This window comes from Enhydra lutris, unplaced genomic scaffold, assembly GCF_002288905.1.
Source record: "Enhydra lutris kenyoni isolate GAN:26980312 unplaced genomic scaffold, ASM228890v2 scaffoldscaffold6, whole genome shotgun sequence".
Lineage (NCBI taxonomy): Eukaryota > Metazoa > Chordata > Mammalia > Carnivora > Mustelidae > Enhydra > Enhydra lutris.
The window spans coordinates 14,164,130-14,185,183 of record NW_019154090.1 but is presented as its reverse complement, the minus strand read 5'-3'; the positions used below and the strand labels follow the sequence as shown (position 1 = coordinate 14,185,183).

Genomic DNA, 21,054 nt, shown 5'->3' with positions numbered 1-21,054 from the left:
ACACACACACACACACACACACACACACACACACACACACTTCACATGCTCTGCACGCTCTGCACGTAGGCTGCTGGGGAGAGTATAAATTGGATAAAAGTCCATCAAACAGCGGCAATTAAGTTATTGATTTTCGACGCTGCCTCATTAAACTGGGAGCTTCTCTCTCGGCCTGTCCCAGAGATGGCTCTAATTTGACATCATGTTCAATTTGACGAAATCAGGGCTTGGGACATGAGGCTGGACAGGAGGGGGGTGAGGGTGGGGTGGGGGAGGGTTAGATGGGGAGGCAGGCAAAGCCTTCTGGTCCATCTGAACCTTTCCAGAAAGGAGGGGGTGAGGTAGAAGACCCAAGAGGGAGTCTTGGGAGCTCAGGATATGAGCCAAGAGGATAAGACTCAGACATCACTTCAAGGTGATGCCTTCTTTTGAATGCCCTGCTGGTGAGGGGATGGGACCCAGACCTGCTGAGGTTCTGGGTGGGGCCTTTCCGGGGCTGGGTGGTACTCTCTGGGCCAGGAGGGCGCCTGCTAGGAGGTAAGGCCCATTCACAGCTTGGCTAATGAGTGAGGCTCTGGAAGTGCTACTGCAACAATTCTGCTAAGCCCGGCCTGCCGCCCGCCTCTCCCGCCTCCAGCCTGGGGCCCTCGATCATTCCAGACAGACACATGTATTTATTTTTCACTCTTTTGCATTCCTTATTTCCCTCTCTATATCCCCCCTCCCAGCCTGAGCCTTCTAAACCGGCCCCACAATGCGTCTCTCTTTGGCAGCTCCTGCTCCATGTCAGCCATGTCAGGGTTGCCCAGAGAAGCTAGGGAAGGTATTTGAGCAAGCGCTCTCCCCCTCGATGCTTGGTGCCCAGGGTCTCCTCTCAGGGCCAAGGACATAACCCCAGGTGCCTCATATTATACAGAAAGAGGAAAAAGGAATAAACTCTTAGGGGCACCCACTGCATGTCCAGCTTCACCAAGCACTTAAATTCATCATCTCTGGGGCACCTGGGTGGCTCAGTGGGTTAAAGCCTCTGCCTTCGGCTCAGGTCATGGTCCTGGGGTCCTGGGATCCTAGGATCCCATATTGGGCTCTCTGCTCAGCGGTGGGCCTGCTTCCTCCTCTCTCTCTCTGCCTGCCTCTCTGCCTGCTTGTGATCTCTGTCTGTCAAATAAATAAATAAAATCTTTAAAAAAAATTCATCATCTGTAGTCCTCATAGTATTTCCGAGAGGCAGAATGTTCTCCTCGAAGTTACAGGTGAGGAAACAGGTCAGACAAGTAGGAAAACTTGACCAAGAGCACTGAGAGAGGAAGTGGTGGGATTTGAACCCAGGACTCTGAGGTCAAAGCCCTCCTGGGGTGACAGTCAGTGCAGGCAGGCAGAGTGGCTCTGGGGATGGTGGCTAAGTGTAATGAATCACAATCAGTGAGGACTCTGCCATTTACTAGCAGTTTGACCTTGAACATGTCACAACCCCCTTGTGCCTCAATTTTCTCATTTGTGAAATGAAGATGAGCATATTACCAAACTCCAAACATTGTTTTAGGAATTTAAACAGACTTCCATGTTCAGCACCGAGGACAGTGCCTGACCCACGCTAAGCACTTAATAAATGTAGGTTGTTGTCTTGGGAGGCATGGCATGCGAGTATATGACAGCACAATCATGCCTCCCTCACAGACACACTGAAAAGGGAGAAAATACATAAAGCATCAGGCTCATGGTGGGTGCTCAATAAATAGTGGCTGTTGTAGCTGTTATGAGAGAGGGTCTCCCTGCCCCTCCCCTCTGCTTGTTCCCCCCACCCCTTGGGCAAGGCACAATATCCAGCTGAATGACTCCCCAGGGTAATGGCTGATCTCTCTCTCTCTCCCTGGCTGCATCCCAGGGACTCCCGCGGGGATGATGGAGTCATTTCCCCAATCCCGGATTCTTTATTGCAGCCATTATAGTTAATGCTGACACGTGGAGATGGTGAAGGGTCAGTGATTCACCACTGGCTCCCCAGGCTCCAGACCCCCTCCTACCTTCTTCACAAGTCAGCAGCTCCCCAGAATGGGCAGATAAAAGGGTGCCAGGCTTGTGGCTGCTACGGGACCACTGCAGGGTCAGCCCCCCTCCATTCAACAGTTCGATTTTATAATGACCATCACATCCACTCCCTCCTTTAGTCCTCAGTCGAATTCTAAGATGTAGATGCAGTGGTATGCTGGTAAGTGTTTAACCATCAGCTCAGAGGGCTAGAGGGGTGGGGAGGAACGCCCTGCCTTGTTGTATTTGTTGATTTCCATGGTGTAGAGACTCTCACCATGGCCAATTTCAAGATACCTATGTGATATCAAGTGGCTCACAAAACAGAAAATCAATATTTGCCTATTGTGAGTAGATATGAGCCAACACCGTACAATCCTGCATCATTCCCATTTTACAGATGAAGAAACTGCTATGCACGGTGAAGGGTGAAAATGTGAATTAATAATAAATACTGATGAAACCCATTATTACATATTGTTATTCGAGGATCATGATAGATTATGTTTACTGAATAACTACTTTGTGCTAGATCCTATGAGAAGCTTTTATGTCTGTTATCTCATGGAAATATAAAATAAGCTTGAAGTAAGCTCTATTGAGATTCCCACTTTACAGATGAAAAAATGAGGCTGAGTGAAGTTAAGCAACGAAGCCCCTTGTGCCTTAGTTTCCTCACTTGTGAAATGAAGGTAATATTACTGCCAAGCTCTCAAGATCACTGTGAGAACTCAAATAGTTCTCCATGTTCAGAACCAAGAACAATGTCTGGCCAAGTTCACCTGGCAAGGAAATAGGAGAGGCAGGATTCAAACCCAGGTTGATCTGATGTCAAAACCCACATGTGCCTGGTCTTATGAAGTAGGAGCGGGAGGGCAATAGGAGTAAAAGGAGACAGGCAAGTAAGAGAGGGAAGAGTCAGAGAAAGGAGGGGAATGGCAAGGAACTGCATCAGGGATTTTCCCTGCCTCAACTGGTTGAAGCTCTGACTTCCAGACGTAGGGCTGGGATTGGCTAGGATGAGCTGGTTGCTGTCCATGGTGCTGCCAGCCAACTCTTAAGCTACGTGGGGTTAAGGACCTCTATCCAGGCCAGCATAGGAAGTATTGCCCAAATGATTCTTGGGTAAACAGGATTTCAGAGCAGGGTTCCATGTAGAATGTTAAATGTGGAAAGGCTGGTCCTCAGAGAGCATAGAAACCAGTGTTTCTTACTCTGGCTGCATATTAGAATCTCTTAGGAGCTTTAAAATAAAACTGATGCTGAACCCCACCCCAGACCAATTCAGTAGGCCTCTCCTGGGGTGAAGCAGAGACAGGGGCATTTTTAAAAACTCCTGCAGTGATTCTAAAATGCATCCCAGGCTAACCACCGGCCAAACCCCTGATTGAACTCAGGAAACTGAGTCATGGGGTCTCTGCTCAGTGACTTTCCCCAGATTCTATCAGTAGTAAGTGGTAGGGAAAGACTGCAGCCCAGGTCTGTGGAGCCAGCATGTCACCCTTCTGGACTCACTGTGCCAGTCCTGAGACTGACACTAGGAAGGAAGAAGCAAGGACGACACATGCCACCAAGTCAGCAGTGCTCCTCCCAGGCAAAATCAGCATGAGACATCAGACTCCTGCCAGGAGATGAGACTGGGTGGGCTTTGGCATCAGAGAGTCTTGGGTTCAGATCCCACCGCTTCTTCACTCTGTGCTCTTGGTCAAGTCTTTCTCCCTGTTTGACCTCTTTCCTCACCTTTAATCTAGAGGAGGCCCCTCTGCCTCCCAGCGATGCTCTGAGGACTAGAAATGATGGATTTACATGGCTGGTAAAGCTGGGCATATAGTAACACTCAGTAGTTTATTCCTCTTGTCTCTCTGCAATGGTCAGAAGGTCTCTGGGGCTGTGCTTTTGGCCTGAAGTAGAAAATTCCTGGACACCATTATCAGGAGGGAGGGGTCATGCTCACCACTTATCTCTGGTTTACCTGGGTGTCTCTGACATGGTTTGTCATGGAGCCAGAATTGGAACCCATGGCCTGGCTCCCAACCCAGAATTCTTTCCTTTCTTATCTCTTGTCTTTGCTATCTACGAGGTCCAACTGCCACCTAGACTTGGGGTCCAGAGCCCCCAGGAGGAGTCCCATTGGCTCAAGGAGGAGGTGGTGCTGTGGGGAGGGGAGCTCCAGGACTGAAGTCATCCCAGCCCTCTCCTGGGTTTTGTGGCTGTGGGAAAACTGACCCGACTGGGCCTCCGTGCCCCTTCTGTAAAATGGAGATAATACTTCATCCTTCTGGACTCCCTGGAAGAGGGAGGCCCTTTAATGAGATGAAAGAGACAAAGCACTTTGGAAAGGAACAGAGTCTTCAAATGAGGTGACCAAGTGTCATTATTATGAAGATGTTTGTAATTATTACCATCATGCCTCTTCCCTACCTCCCTTTGCTGCCCTGCTGGGCCTGGGGAAACCCTCAGCTCACATTTAGCTTCTCAAACATTTATAAAAAATGAGTCCCACCCCCTGCTGCTGCCAGAACTGCGTGGAATGCTTTCTATTAAAAATTAAAAACCACTTGTCGAGTGCCTGGGAACGTTCAGATTACACAGGAAACAAACCCCTTCTCAAACTCTCCCTCCCAACTCCCTCTTTGATCATCACTTATGATGCTGGCTCACTGGGCTGGCCTCCACAGCTTCCGGCCACCCAGCCAGGGCAGCCTAATGATATGCAGGAGATGCAGGAACATGGCTGGGGCGGGGAGTAGTTGGGAGGGAGGGGTAGGAGGCAGGCCCAGAGACAAGTGACAGAGAAGGTGTCACTAAGAGATGGGCTAGAAAGTGGGTCAGAGACACAGACAGAGACAAGGGACAGAGGGACAGGGATTCAGAGAGACAGGCAGGGAGAAAGTGGGAAAACAGATACCCAGACACACAGGAAGAAATTAGGACAGAGACAGAGATCTGAGCATCAGAAAGGCAGAGATACATAGAGACAGGGAGAAAGTGGAACACAGAATGTGACAGAAAGAGGTAGAAATGCAGAGATAAAGTCAGAAAGTAGACTTATATAGAAACAGAGACAGGCAGAGATACATATTAAGCAAGAGGAGAGTGGGAGAGAGTGGGAGGGGGGACAAAGAGAAGAAGCAGTTTTGGCTCAGTGGGATAAGAGTGCTCTATGTTGCAAATACACTTCTCCAGAGTCTCCAGTGAAACTCTGGGACACTGTCCCTTCCCTTTGTCCTCATAGATCTCAGCCATGGACTCACCCATGAATGTGTATGGGGAGCTAATCTGTTCCCCTGAGAGAGAGGACTCTCCTACCGTCCCAGTTTGAGACCCTTATGCTCTTCTGTCCTTCCCACATTTAAATGGGACCCTCTAGTATGTAATCTGGTCACCTTGTTTGTTGGGACAGCAACATTTTAAGTATCTGCTGTAGCAACTGTCTGCCTGTTGCAGAAAGCAAACATTTTTTTCTTATTATTTGCTTCTATTCAGTTTCCCAACATCTATGGAGCACCCACTGTGTGCCAGGCCCTTGAGGGCAGGATGGTGGCTCTGTCACCTTCGTACTCACTGCTATGTAGGTATAGGGCCTGGCTTAGAGAAGGTGCTTGTGTGTGTTGAATAATTTGTTGGTGGAAATGACAAAGAAAGGCATGGATCCACTCTTCACTGTCCAGGTTCCCTGGGCCACGGGGATGACTCCTGAAGGCCAGGGCCTCTGCTCCTTCTTGCCACCTTTCCCCACCAGAAATCTCCTGTCCTGTTTCCCCTGATCCTGGGTGGTGAGAGCCAGTGCCGTTGCTAGGCAAGGAGATATTGCACATATAGATCTTCCTGGACTTTAATTAAAAACATCTTTAGAAGTTGTCTTGCAGAGGCTAGCGATTGATTCCTGGCTTGGGCCTGAGGGCTGCTGAGCCACACTCTCTCTGGCTGTACACAGGACACTCAGAGGCTCCCAGCTTGTTACTGTTCTCCCCAGATGAGACCTTTGGGGAACACACTGCCTCCTGCTTTCCTCCCTTCCTCCTTGCCCTGTCCCCCGCCAACCACTGGATTCAACAATCAGCAGTGTGCTCTTCCGGTGTTACCTTCTTCCCCTCCTGAGCCTCAGTTTCTCCAGCTATAAAATGGGTGTGTTAACACTTGACCTGAGAGCTTCTGGGAGAATGAATTAAGATCAGGGCTGTGAAAGTGCTTTGCAAGCTATAAAGTCTCTGTTCATGGCTGTTGCCCACACAAGCTGAGGCAAGTGGCTTGGGTTCTGCTTCTGGGTTTGGGGTCCAGTTCTGGCTCCAGCTCTCACTCTGGAAACTCAGGGAAGTTACTTTATCTCTCTCTGCATTTATTTCCTCATTGGTTAAATGAGGACAGTAATACCTGCTCCGCTTATTCCCCAGGATTGTTGAGAATAAAGGGAAATAGCTCTGTGAAAGCAGTGTTGGCTGACAGCTGTTATTTAGTAAATGTCCCAAGAAGTGCGGGCTATACTACAAAACAGCCCTTCTGTCTGTTAGAGATGCTGCTCACAGAGGAACTGGAATACATGAGAACCCCGCTCTGGCAGAGCCCCTGCCCATTTCCACAGCTCACTGAGTCCCAATCCCATGGTCCAACAATGTCAATCCAATGCCAAATGAACCATTCCATTCTCTTGCCTTTGCTCTCAGCAGACATTACTAATCGTTTTCGTCATTTTCTCCTGAGCTTGAATGGGAGGGGCCTCAGACTCCTTCTCAACACAACCCTATAGTCACTACCATTGGACTAAAGTTCGCCCCAGAGATGAAACTGATCTGCCACCACTTTAAGGTCAGGGGAGGATCTTGCTCTTCTTTGCATCCCCACATACCTACCAAAGTGCCATGTACATAGTAGGCACTAATACATGTTTATTGAATTGAAAGCAACTGCTTATTTTTCTATCCCCTTGGGGCTATATATAAAGTAGGTGCTAATAAATGTTTGCTAAGTTAGGTGACTCATCTTTGCAACCCCTACAGAGCCAAGTACACTGGAGGCCTTGTACATAATGGGTGCTAATAAACATTTGTGGATTTAATTCAATTACTTATCTTTAGATCCCCTGCAGTGCCCGGAATAAAGTAGTGGCTAATAGATGCATGTTGGATTGAAGTTCTCATTTCTGTATCCTCAACAGTGCCAAGCATATCTTAGACAGAGTTGGCATTAATAAGTAGGTAGAGTTGAACTGGGCATGAAGGCCCTATGAAATCTTGCTGTCCACTGGTCAGGTTGTGAAACTTGTGGGAAGGGGTCTGGTGCCCCCAACATTAGGAGATTATCTAGTCTAACTCTTTTCTCTCAAAACGCACTTTCTTGTTGGTTTCATCCAGCCTTAAGCTTTAAATTCCTTCTCTCTGCTGATGACTTTCAAAATTGTATCTCTGACCCTGATTGTGCTCCTGACCTCCAGACTCAGAGACCCAACTGTCCCCTTGACAACCCCACCCAGATTTCTAGTAGACATCTCAGTCTTAACATACCCGAGAGTCTTAATTTTGTGCTGTAATCTTGCTCTTTCTGGAGCATTCCCCATCTCAGCAGCTCGTTCCATCCAATTGCTCAGGACACACTTGTCAACATCATCCTTGCTTTGTCTCTCTCTCACTCCTCATATCTGGTCCCTCACAAGCCCCGTTGGCTCTACCTTCAACATACATCCAGAATCCCATACCTTCTCACCTCCTATGCGGGTCTGAGTCAACATCACCTTTTGCCCACACGATTGCAGCTGCCTCCTCACTGATCTCCCTACTTCCAACCTTGTCCCCTTATAGTTCATTTTCAACATGGTGGCCAACGAGTCAGCCTTTAAAAGTGTAAGTTGGATCACATCACTCATCTGTATCTCACTCAGAGTACAACCGAAATCCTTTCAATGGCTACAGTGTCCTACGTGATCCAGTTTCCAGGATCTCTTTCAGTCTCATTGGACTCTCTCCCCACATCACTTACTTCTGTCTTCACCCACACTGACCCCTCATGACAAACACACTATGCCTCAGGACCTTTGTACTTGCTGTTTCTTCTGCCTGTATATTCTTCCTCCAGCTTAGTGATTCTCCAAGTGTGGTCCCTGAGCCAGCAATAGCAGAATCACCATGGAATTAATTAAAAAATGCAAACATTTCTAATAACCAGACCTGATGAATCAGAAACCCTGGGGGGAAAGGGCATCAATCTGTATTTTAGCAAGCCCTCCAAGTAATGTGGATGCACAGTCAAGTATGAAAACCAGTTTCACATAGCTCCTTGGTTCCTTCAGATCTTTGTTCAGATATGCTCTTTTGTAAAGAAAGGCCCTTCCTGACTCCTCTATCTAAAATAGCACTCCCCCAGGATAATGCAAAAATTCCCTAGGTTTCACAGCACTTAGACCTGTTATATAAGGGCCTATAATATATTGGCTTGTTTATATTTCATTCCTGTCTGTCTCCCTGCCCTGTACGGAGGCTTCCTAAGAACCTCCAGTGCCTGGAACAGTGCCTGGCACAGAGTAGACCCTCAGTAAACATCTATTGCATGAATGAACCCCTTCAATGTTTCGAAGGGAACCTGGTGCCCAGAGAGAGGCAGGGACTCGCCCAAGGTCGTATAGGGAGCCAGGCTTCCTGACGGTCACCTGTAGGACCTGCTTCGCTGTGTTAGGCTCAGCGTGGCTGGTGTGCCCCTCCTCAGAAGCGTGGCTCATCGGAGGCCCCCGGCACACTTCCTTTCCTTTTTAAGCTGTGAGTGGTTTAATTTTCGAGCCCTGCTGCCTTTCATGTCCCAAGCTGTGTCCCTGCTCCCTCTGATCTCCGAAGCTGCCCAGACCCTGGTGCCGCTTGTCCGCCCCGCCCTCCTCAGCCCAGATCAGGAGGCTCAGTAATTGTGACTGATTTTCAAAGCTGCCTGGAGTCTCCACAAGCACCCCGGTGTCAGATTTGCTTCCTCTTCAAAAAGTTGCTTAAATGAAATAAACTAATTTAATTTCTGCCTCCTCCATTCTCCTCCTGGCTTCCTTGGCTTGTCCGAGTTGAATCCAATGCCTGACTCTTTCCTGAGCTGAATGTCAGAGTCAGTGAGCTGGGAGGGGAATGGGAGGCAGGGCAGGAGCTCCTCAGGCTGATTGATATTCATGAACCCGGGGACTGGTTCTGCCTCCTACAATCTGGGTGACCTTGAAAGTGTCCTTGCCTTTCTCTTGGCCTCAGTTACCCCGAGTGTGATGCAAGGACTCCTGCCACTCTGACAGTCTAGGAACCAAGACTTGACTTGCTCAGTCACTGACTTGCTATGTAATGGTGGACATATTTTCTCCCCTCTGAGCCTCCGTATTCGATGGAGATGCCACTTGTTCGATGGAGATGCCATTTGTTCGATAGAGATGCCACCATCAGTCCCATCACCTCTCAGAGTTGAAGTGGGAGTGAAATGATGGACAAGCACCTGGCCGATGCCTCCCTCTGGAGTCCCCTATCCCCACCTGTTCTCCAAACCGTAGCAGAGAGAGCTTTCTAAAATGCACCTCAGGACCTTTGCACTTGATTGGCTCCCCTGCTTTAGCCTTTCCCAGGTTCTGTGCTTCCATCAAGTCCTTTGGGTATGGCTCTTGCTTCCTTCTCCAGCCTCACCTTGTGTCACTTTTCTGGTCTTTTCCACGTGGATTCATTTGGGATGAAGAGACACAGGGCCAGGGTTTGAGTCAGTGAGTAGGGGCTGCTGGACGGGGGGACATCAGGGGCTTTAGCTGCCTCTGACTTGCTGTGTGATCCTGGACACATCACTGCTCCTCTGAGCCTTAGTTTCCCCCATTTGCAAAATTGATTTGTAAGTAATCACTAGGCTCTGAAAGTCCATGGGTCTTTGCTACCGACAACTTTCAATGATCTCTTCACTAAACTCATATATTGAAGTGCCTTTTGCAAGATGTCCACTTGGCTGTCTAGTAAGTACTTCCAACTTTAGCACAACTGAAACCAAACTCCTGATTTCCCTCCGTCCCCCAGATCTGCTTCTCCAGCTGCTCCTCCCATCTCAGCAAATGGAAATCCCATCTATTTAATTGTCCAGGTCAACACCTCAGTAGTCATCCCTGAATTGTCTTTCTCTCACATCCCACATCCCATCCATTAGCAAATGCTTTCAGCTCTACTTTTAAAATATATCCCAAAGTCGACCTCCTCTCACTACCCTTACTGATCCCACCTTGTTCCAAGCCACCATCATTTCCCACCTAGGTAATTACAATATGCTCCTCTGCTTCTGTCCTTGCCCCACACCCCAATCCCATCACCACCCGATCTTCACAGAACAGAGTGAGGTCCTTTTAAAACTAAGTCAGACCATGTCATTCTTCTGAACAAGCCTCTTTGCTGACTGCCCAGCTTGCTCAGCATAAAAGACAAATCCCCGACTAGGCTCCCCGGGGCTGCACGATCTGATCACCTCTCCACTTCTCCTCGGAGCCTTTGTAGGTACTGTTCCCTCTGCCTGGAATGCTCTTTCCCCAGGGCCCACCCTTTCCTTTCTTCAGGTCTCTGTTTCACAGTCACCTCCTCGGAGAAGCCCTCCAGCCCAACGCTCTTGTTTGTTTACTTGCTTACTGACTGCCTTCCTCAGCCAGAAGTCACCCTCCATGAGAGGGAAGCTTGTCTGTCTCTTCAACGGCATGTTCCCAGTGCCCAACACATAGGAGGTCCTCCTGTGCCCTTGTCGAATAAATAAACGGATACACTCAAACAGACACATAGTATGCCGTATGCACACACAGGCCATAAAGTGCCTTTTGCTTAGCCATGTGCATGCACACACGTGTGTGAATGCATACGCACACCAGGCACACGTGCACACCTGTGCATGTGTGTGCACCAGCCCGCACCCGCATCCCCGCCCTCACTGTTCCCTGGCCTCCCACCGTCCTTCTGTGCCCACCCGTATCTCTGGTCCACTTCTTCCTCTCCATGCCTGGCTGCTGGCTCTCTACCCACCAATCTGTCAGATTTAGCCCAATCTGGGGAAGCGGGGGCTGCCCGCACCCTCTCCGAGCTCAGACACCCCCTGCCTCTGACATGCCCTAGTAGGACTGGAAGGCCCAGAGAGAGGCAGCCCTGAGCCCTTGACCACAGTACGTCAGGGATGGAATGAGGTGTCGAGGACTGAGGACCACTGCTCTCCGCCCAGCCTGGCATGCAGGTGCCTGGGGTAACCTCCTGCAGAAGATGGCTGAGCCCCTTGCCTGTGACTCCGGCTTCTCCTGGGAGTCCCGGCCTCAGTGGGCCCTACCATGGGAGCCAGTATAGTCATCCAACCTCTCGCTTCAGTGTCCCACTGCTGTGTGGCGGTGAGCTTCCGAGTGTGGCCTCTCCTGCGGTCTTCTCACACTCAGGGGTTCTGGTGTGTGGGCTCCTGATCTATCCATGCCATGGCGCGTTCCCGGCACCCCTGCACTCTAGCGGCCATACCCAGCTACGTGCTGCTGACCTGCGTCTGGGGCTCAGCCGTCTCTGTGAACCTGTGTTCCCAAGTGGCTAGGTCTTGGGTCCTAGGTTGGTGTTGGGGTCTCCCATGGGCAGGAAACGAAGTTGTCTGGATGCTGTTGCTCCTGTCGCTGTGCCCCTCCCTGTTGTGGCTACTCTCCGCTAGAGCCTAGCCCCAGGTGGGTCACCTCTGTTCGTGGCTTTAGCCTATGGCTACGTAGGTGGTCGTTTCTGTGCACAAGCTCCATACGGGTGAGGTGCTGTTTCCTGAGGGGCTTTGAGGAGGCTCTGTCGGGTGTGAGGCTGTGTCTGGTTGTGTGCCCAGGCCTCGTTCTAGCTGTGTTCCACTCTGGTTCTTGCCAGGTGTAGGTGTGCCCGTGTTCAGTTGTGCCTGCCCCTGTGTGGGACTGTGGCCAAGGGCTGTGCAAGGTCAGTGTGGAGCTGAACTCTGGGCAAGGCCGCATACAGGGGAGCTGCTGAGCCTGGAAGTGGGGCTGGGCCTATGGGAGTGACCGTGGCCAAGCATGTTGCTCTGGCCACTCGCAGTCCAAGTCATGTGGGGTCAGTGTCCATGTACATGGCTGGGGTCATGTGTGTGTCTTAGTCCGGGTGTGCAGCTGTGACCATGTCATCACTCTGCTTGAGCCCGTGTGGACTTCTGACTCGTGCTTGTATCCCCTGCCTGGGGCAGCACTTCCAGTCTCTCCTGCCTCTCCCCAGATGATCAGCCAGTCCCCATAACAGGCTCCTACTCAGAACCTGGCAGCTCCCCTAGCCCCAGCCCCTGACTCGGCCCAGCACCCCCAGGGCCCGCCGCCTACCTGTAGGTGAGAGCTCAGCCACACTTCCAATGTAGGGGCCATGCAGGAAGCGGGGCTCACTGTCGTTGATGTCCTGCACCTTGATGATGAACTCCGACTCCGGTTCCAGCAGGCGGTTGGTGGCACGATCCCGGGCCTGAGCCCGCAGCGTGTAGAAAGTTTTCTGCTCACGGTCCAGGCGCTCCATGGCGTGGATGTCTCCCGTCAGCTCATCGATCAGGAAGATGGTCCCAGCTCCCTCACCTGAGATGGTGTACTTGATGGCTCCGTCACCCTCGTCGGAGTCCGAGTGGATCTGGGGAGGCAGAGAGGAAGGTCAGTGGGTCTGTGGCAGGCCCTCGGAGTTTGCATTTCTAACAAGCTTCCAGACGGCTGTCTCTGACCCCACTGGGAATTATGGGTCCAGCCCCACCTGCCCAGACTCTGAGCCTGGCACACGGCGCGGGCAGGGAGTGAAGGGAGCGAGGACAAAAAGGAATGCACATCATAGGAGCCCCTACTCTGTGCCTGGGTCCGTGCTAAGTGATTCACATACTTATCTATTCAGAGTTTTCGAAAAAAAGGTTTAAAATCTACAGAAGGCACTAGCACCTCCCTGACACCATGGGACACACGAAATTCACCAGTCAGGCCAGCAGGGGCACTGCCACAGGGTCTTACTGCCGCAGGACCCTAGCTGGGCCAGGCAGGACCCTCTGGCTACTGGGTCACGGAGAGGTCGGGGGAGCTGAGGGAACTGGGGGAGGAGGGAGAGGAGGGAGACCATTTACTGGGTGGGGGGGCTATGTCACTATGTTCACGACCAGCACAAGAACACTGGTATGTACTAGCTGAAAATCAGCCCTGCTTGAGACATTATAAGCATCCAACAAATGGTAGCTATCGTTATTGTTATATTATTTACTAAATGTTAGCCATATATAACTGGGATTTAATCCAGGCACCGCCAGGCTCCAAATCCCAGGCTGTTTTCACTGAACTGAGATCTCTTAGGCAAGGAAGCAGTAGCAAGAGGGTTATCCCAAACAGAAACACCTAGGTCGCGATTCTTCGATTCCCAAATTTCCGAGGCAACTCCAAGCAGAGGGAAAAGTGTTCGATGAAGCAGGTGACCTTGGGTGGGTCTCTGCTCCACTCTAAGCTTCCACAGAGATGTAACGTGAGTGACAGAATCCCTAAAGCCCCTTTCAGGCCAGGATGTCACGTACCCCAGCCCACACAGCAGGACAACAGGTTCCAATGAAGTCGTCACGAAGGGGGATGAAATCCCACCCCTTGCCACGCAGGAGGAGCCCGGGTATAAATTCTGCTGGTGGAACTCTGTGTCTGAAAGGTGGATTATAGAAGTGCCATTTGGAAGATTGAATGGCCCATAAACATTTTCATATTTCATTAGCCGATTAATGGGCATCTCTCTCTTTTTGGCGAGTCTGCTGATTCTCAGCAGAAATTGCGGGGAGTAAATGGAGGCGTCTGGTGGAAACTTCCCGGGTCCCCGTCCTGTTATAGATTGCCCCAATTAATGCCCGTTCTGGGCTCCACTGAGAAGCCTTCTTCCTGTCCAGTTACTGTTAATAGATTTCTCATAAGTGGCTGTATTGTAAAAACCTCATAACTCAGTTTAATGCCCCCAATAAAATTATCTCAGGACGTCAGCCCTGAATCATTGGCAGTGCTGGGGATGAGGAGACCTGTCTCTCCTGTTTGCTGTTTATGCTTTCCCTCCACCTTGGCCCAGGGGACGTGGGAATAGGAGAGGGTAAACTTGTTCCCTCTTCCAGCACCTCCACCCACTTTCCAATCAGACTCGGCGTGTGCTTACGGAGTCAGCAAACACCGCGGTGTGGTGGGATAGACACCACGTGGGGGGACGCTTAAGAGCGATAATCTTAGCTGTTTTCATTTCTGCCCTATGAAACATTATTCTTCCCATTTCTCAGGTGAGAAAACAGAAATGCAGAGAGGGGAAGTCACCGGCTGTGCCACACAGCTGAGTTCAGGAAGCCAGTCTCCTGATCCCATGACTCGCTGATGTTGTGATCATTTTTCCTCTCTGTTTTCCCCCCTGAGAAATCAGATCGAGCCCTCCTAGCACAGGTGCGGTGAGGATTCAATGAGAGCATGTTTGTAATGACCTGAACCCGAGTTAGACCATTGTTGCCTTCCCTTTCAGCCCCCTGGGTCTCTATCATGTCCCGCAGACCTTTCTTACATGTGAACTCAGACCCTGGACAAGGATGGACACTCATTTGGGAGGGGTGGGGAGGAGGGAGTGGAACCCAGCGGTGATGTCACCAATGTGCTTCTCCTGTGAAGGATGACATAGCGCTCACGCGGTGGCCCAATGGCCACTCTCTGGGGACTGCGGAGTCAGACAGAGTGGAACAGGTGGGGGCAAGGGGGCAGGAGCTAAGAGTTCAGAGCTGTGGGTCTGGGCTGGGCTGTGGCTGCCTGCCCTGCGCACGTGGGTCCTGGCTCCAGAGAGAAGAGGGTGTGCCTGTGTCTCTACCCCCAGAAGAACATTTCCCAAGACTCTCAGCTGTGAGGGGAGGCTGGAGGACAGCACTCTTGCTTATGGAACGCCGACCATGGGTCAGGTGTGTGGCGGGCCTCTGCGGAAATCTAAGTCAACATTGGAGCTCCCGACCATGTATTGGCCTTTCCCAGGTGAGGATACTGAGCTGGGCCCAAGTCTGTTTGACTCCACAGTGCAGTCTGTCCTTCTGCAGCCTCTGCAGATCTGTCAGTCTGGCTGGGGAAGAGGGCTGGACACACCTTTTGCCTTGTACAGGCCACAGTCACAGGCGGCCTCTTCTACCTGGGCCTCTACTTCATCATTTGGAAAAGGACTGCAAATCACACATCGAGACAGACGATGGGCTTGGGGATCGGGAAGAGCTGGGTGCCAGCTCAGGCTCTGCCACTGGCCTGTGGTATGGCCCTGAGCCTCAGTCTTCTCATCTGTAAAGGACACGCTATGGCTCCCACATGTTCCGACGATTCATAAGATAACGTGTGGAAGCTCCTGGCATGAAATAGGTGTTCGTGCAGACCAGTTCCCTCTCCTTTTCCCACCCTGGGCTCAGGAGGGACTGAGGGTCACGCACTTCATCCCCCAATGTCTGACACAAGACCGTAGGCTGAAATCCTGACCCACTGGAGAGACAGGGGCATCATCTAGTACCTTCTTCCCTTTTAAACTGGGCTTGTTTCCTCCTTCAGGCAGTCCTCTTAGGTGCCCCAACCCATTTGGTTGAAGAGCCTTCATCCTGCCCCACGCACACTCCCTTCTGCTCCACACTCCCCCGTAACACCTCAGTGTTGCACATCTGTCTCCCCAGCTGTCCTGGGCCTCAGGGGTGTGGACTAACTTTGATTCACACCTTCTGAAACCCCCATGCTTTGCACACATAGGTGTCCTGAGTAGGCCTGCAGAGAAAATACAGGGGAAGTGAGAGAGTTGAGTGTGTGTGTGTGTGTGTGTGTGTGTATGTGTATGTGTAAGGTAATGCATGTGGGAGTGTGAGATGTCAGCTCCTTGAGGACCAAGTGTACAGCTGTTTATTTCCTTCTACCCAGTACCCAGCACAAGGCATGGGGCCAAACATATCAAATAAATGAAGAATGAAATATACAACAGTCACTAAAATGCCCCACCTGCCTTCTGGGATTTCTGGAGGATCCAGTCACTGTCAAATCCCAGGTACACATGAGCTAGACTACAGAGAAGAGTCATTAGACACACTTCTAGACCGTTGACTGTGACCTCATTGATGTCTCATTAAGATCTTATGAATCAGAGTTTATTTCCTCCCTACTGCACAGGTTGGCAAGCTGAGGATCAGAGAGGGCCTATATCTCCTCTAAAGTCACACAGCCAGCAAGAGGCAACCCTGAAGCCTGAGTCCACATCCTGGGTTCTTTCCACCGCCATCAAGGGTGGACAGCCCCAGAGGAGAGCCCCCTCCCCAGGCCCAAGGCCCAGATCATAAACAATGGGAAAAACACAAGAGTGATGGCTTCTCATCCCGGGGGGAGCTGAAAAATGGGATTTACGAGGCCATTAATTACTTCCTCCTAATTAAATCAAAATTAAATGTGAGCAGAAGTACGTTTTCCTTATTAAAGACAATTAAGCGGACAGCGCAGCTACACAAATAAAATGAGTCCAGGATTTAAACGGAAAGCAAATCAAATAAAAAGCCTCCCCCCGGAATGAGGGGTCTGCTCACGCCTGTGCTACTCGTAAACCAGGAGTTCATCAATTTTCTTTAAATATTAGCAACTTAATTAAATCTGCTCTCCTCCCCACTTTAATCCTGCTGTATATCTAAAATAGATCTCACCGCCCGCAGGAGTTGGTCATAAGTGCTGACCCCATAATTCTATCTTTTTAGGAAAAAAATTAAAAACCTTACAAAATCCACATCCAGCTGACAGAAGCCTCTGGGGAAATTACAGTTCGGAAAAGGGATTAGTCAAAGTACCCAGATTGTATGGAAATCTGGGAGGCTGCTTGGAGGGTGGGTATTGGGGACAGGTGAGGGGAAGAAGTGGCCAGGCTGCCCACGGGGCAGGACTGGGGAGGGAGCCGTGGGTTTTGGGGCCTCCGTGACAACCATGGACCCCAGCGGTTCCTGCGGGTGCCGACAGGAGCGTGGCGGTGAGTGATGGAGAAGGCGTGTGTAAAATAGGTTACCGTTGGGCGCCTGGGGTTCACTCTGCGGATGGTGTTGTTGCTAAGCTACCTTTGGAATTCGACAAGGACGGATGCTCCGAGTGGCTCCCTGGGGTGGGGGACCGGGAAGCAGGGAATTCACTGAAACCGTGGAGAAGGCCTTTCCCCCAACGAGCGAGAGAGTGTGGTAAGTGTGTGTGTGTGTCTGCACATACAATCGCCTGCACAAAGGTGGGGCTTGGCTTGCAAGGGGACAGGTGGTTTTTAAAAGTGCAAACCCGTATTCCTCATATTCCAATTGCATACTGAGTGAGGGGTGGGCTAAGCAACCACCTCTCCCCGCCCCGCCCCCCACCACTTGGGGTGGAGAATCCTGGGACATGGGTTGCCCAGAAGGCTTCCAGGGTTTGGGGAAGGGGTTGGGAGTGTCTGTGTAGCTGGGAGGCTCAAGCTGGTGGAAATAGCAGGCAAGACCTATAATTACAAAAGCTAACATCCAGCACAAGCCAGGTGCCAGGCGCTCGCTCTTCTTGGCTCTTGACCTATACCAGCTCAGTAATTCCTCACCACAGCCCTTTGAGGACGGGCTAGTAAAGGCCTCACTCAACAACAGATAAGGAACCTGAGGTTCAGAGAGGTTCAGTACCCCAAATCAGAGAGATAATAAGGGGCAGAGCTGGGATCTGAGCCCCCAGCAGCTCTGGCTCCAACTGTCCCCCTCGAACCACATACTATATATCACCTTTCTAAAGGCAGTATGCTCTGGGCACATGTTTGCAAAGAGATGGAAAATTCTCTTTCTTCCCTGCAGAGGTGCGCTCTGGGAAGAAGGGAGGGGGGCTCTGGGTGAAGATGATGGAAGAGGGGGATAACATGGTCATGGCAGCCATGAGGATGTTAGGAGAGGTTGCCCCAAGGAGAAGAAAGACACCCGGGCCTGGCACAATGCTTGGCTCATGGTCAAGGGCATTCACATTGCCCTGGGCCCCAAGCTGGTGTCCAGAAATCTGGTTTCTAGGGTTGGTTCTGTCACCGTGTTGCTGGGAGACTTTGGTCTGATGTTCTCTGCCTCTGGCCTCAGTTTCCTGGTGTTATAATGAAAGGACTTCCTAAGGCCACCGACTCTGGTTCCTGGAGATGGGGTGGGGTTCCCCCTAGGCTGTTGAGATGCCAAGGGCCAGTGAGCTACAGGCAAACTGCTGAGTCAGCAGTGGATTCTCCTGGTTTCAGGACATGGGGGATGGGGAGGCCTGGGAGCCCCAACTGCTGGGCAGACGACAGAGATCAGGTACCTGACAGCACCAAGCTGACATTTGGGCAGATGTCTTTCCCTGCCTCTCTGGGGATTTCCTGGACTCAAGTCCACCTCTCAGGCCCGACGTCTCGGAGACGTTGGGAGAATCAGACTGGGACTGGCCTCTGACACACACACAGGTTCAAGCCTTGGTCAAGTTGCTTGTCCCCTTTAGGACTTTGCCCTTTCTCAGTCTTGGTTTCCTTGCTCCAAAAGGGAATGATGATTTCTACCTTGCCATTTAAGGACTAAATGCTTCATATGAGAGTAACGAGAAAACAATGTAGAACAACTAACCCGACTGCGGTCTGAACACCATATATGCTGTCTTTTTCCTTAATCCTTTCAGCAACCCTAGGAAATGGGCTCTCTTAGGCCCCCCATTACAGATGAAGAGACAGATTCAGGAGGTGATGTAACTAGTTCAAGGTAATACAGTCTGGGTTGGCAGAGATAGGCCTTAAGTTCAGGTGCATCTGGCCCCCAAGACTGCATTCTTAGTCTCCTCACCATCAGCTGCGGCCTGGCCAGACTTGGTCCCTCCTTCCCCAACCCCTCACCCCCTTCTGCCAGCCCCACTATCTCACTGCCCTGGCTGGAAGTCAGGAGCCCTAGGCTCTGCCACTAGTTTGCCAGGTGACCTTGAGAAGGACATGGATGGAGGGGAAGGTAGCCAAGGACCAGGGATTACTGTGTCTAGACCAGAGAAAATCTAGGTTTCCTACAAAACAAACCAGGAGATTTACATCAAGCCCTTCCTCCCCTCCCTGATCCCCGAGCCTCTGACCTGAGAAGGTTGATCAAACTTCCAATTCTCAGACCCATTAAGCACACAGGAAACTCCAGAGTTGGTCCCCTGACCCATCTCTGCTGACCAAAACTTCCTGGAAGGCTGACGGGCAGAAATCAGAGAGTTCCAGCACCCTCCACCTCAGTACCTCAACTGCTGACAAGTCTAACTCAGTCAGGCTCCCTCAGGCCTCCAAGTCTTTGCACGGGATATGTATGCCCTTTTTCTCATCAGCTCCTATTTTTCTCATGAGCTCCTATTCATACATCAAAACCCTGCTCACATGTGTTCTCCTCCATGAAGCCAGCCAACAGATACCATTTACTGAAAGTCTGCTCAGTGCTAGGTGCCCACCTGTGAATCATGTATCAAAGCTCTCTGCTACTTTGGGGAGCCCCCAGATGGCAGAAGCTGGATCTTATTTGCCTCTGCCTCTCTGGCATCGCACCCATGAGGGGTTGGGAATTGAATGGCTGAACAAAAATCTTTCCCAGCTTCACATACTCCTAAGGCACAGATGCTTAGCCTCATTAACCATCATTTACTCAGTTTGAGAAAGTAGCTTTCATTCATTCATTCATTCATTCATTCATTTAATACGAACAGTTTATGAACAATATGTGTGCTGAGTGCTGGATTTGACAGTGAGGAAAACAAACACGGTCTGATAGGAAATATATACATTAACTGCATAATCAAGCACACACATGCATAATTAAGTGTTATGAAGGAAAGCTATGGGGATGTTGGAAGGCATGTGACAAGGATGGATGGCCATATCCAGGGGATCTAAGCCTGGTGTGGTCAGGCCAGCCTCTCTGGACATGTGGCATTTGAGTGGAGACCTGAGTGTCAGTATAGATTAATCAGCAGAAGCAGGAGCAGGACTCACCTGTTCAGGGGGAGGAAATAACCCAGACAAAGGGAAGGGGCAGTGGCAGGAGCAGGGCACTGTGAAGACCGTCAGAAGAGCCCTGGGCCTGAAACTCAGAGGAGTGTGTGCCAGGAGGTAAGGCTACAGGGGACCCAGATCTTTGCAGGCAACCCGGTGAAATTTGGACTTGACCCCAAGTGCATGAGAAGCTACTGAAGAAGTCTAAGCAGAGTGGGGACAGTATGTATGTGACATGATCAGATTTGCAGACTTTTTTCTACATTCTAGATGCATCCAGCTGTAAGACGGCCTGGGTTTACCTACTAGCTCTCTCTGCTCTGCTCTGAGATGCGCAGAGGAGGGGGATAGGAGGAGGGCTTGGGACAGGGAGGGGCGAGCAGAGCGCGCCACCCTGCTGTCTGCCCCAAGCCAGGAGCGGGCTGGGAGGAGGGACCGGGGACTGGGACTTGGGGGAACCGGGTCCCTAGCGTCTCCGGGGTCCTGGGCGCGGGGCAGCGGGTGCGGGGGCCCACTTTACCTTGCCCACGTACAGGGGCTCGGTGCCCGTGTACTCCTCCACCACGAAGAACTGGTTCCACACCCAGCCGCGCTTCACGCGCCCGGCGCTCGGCGCGCCGTCCTGCCGAGCCCCGGGTGCCGCCGGCGCGGGTGTGCCCGCCGCCCACAGGCGTCCCGGCAGCGGTGGCGGCGGCGGCAGCAGCAGCAGCAGCAGCAGCGCGGGTGACAGCGCGGCTCCCGCCCGGAGCCCCCGACCTTCGGGCCGCGGCCTCATGCTTGGCCTGCACCGGGCCGGGGCCCAGGAGCCTGGACGGGAGGCACCGGGGCGTCGCCGCTCGGTGGCACGACGGAGCGGCACCACGTCACATGGTGGCTTCAGCGCGGCCGCCGGGGCGTCGCCCCCGACGGGGCACCCGGACAGGCCCGCCGCCCTGCGCGCCGCCCAGCGGCGGGGGCGCCCGGCTGCAGGGGGAGGGGGCGCGGCCGCACCCGGGGCATGGACGGCCCCCGGGGTCCCCGCCCGCGCCCCCCTCGCTGCCGCCTTGGCCGGATCACCAGGCGGCGCCTCCGCGGC

The 21,054-nt window shown here is 51.7% G+C and overlaps 1 protein-coding gene across 1 annotated transcript in view; it reads right to left on the bottom strand.

Moving 5' to 3' along the window:
• The window catches only part of LOC111141776 (cadherin 22), a 67,639-nt gene extending 46,885 nt beyond the window's left edge, over positions 1-20,754 (bottom strand). The window contains exons 1-2 of the mRNA XM_022494583.1: positions 20,500-20,754; positions 12,326-12,620 (exon numbers count right to left, since the gene is read on the bottom strand). Of these exons, the coding sequence (XP_022350291.1) occupies positions 12,326-12,620; positions 20,500-20,754 (550 nt within the window). The remainder of the gene's footprint in view (positions 1-12,325; positions 12,621-20,499) is intronic.
• Between the last annotated feature and the right edge of the window lie 300 nt (positions 20,755-21,054).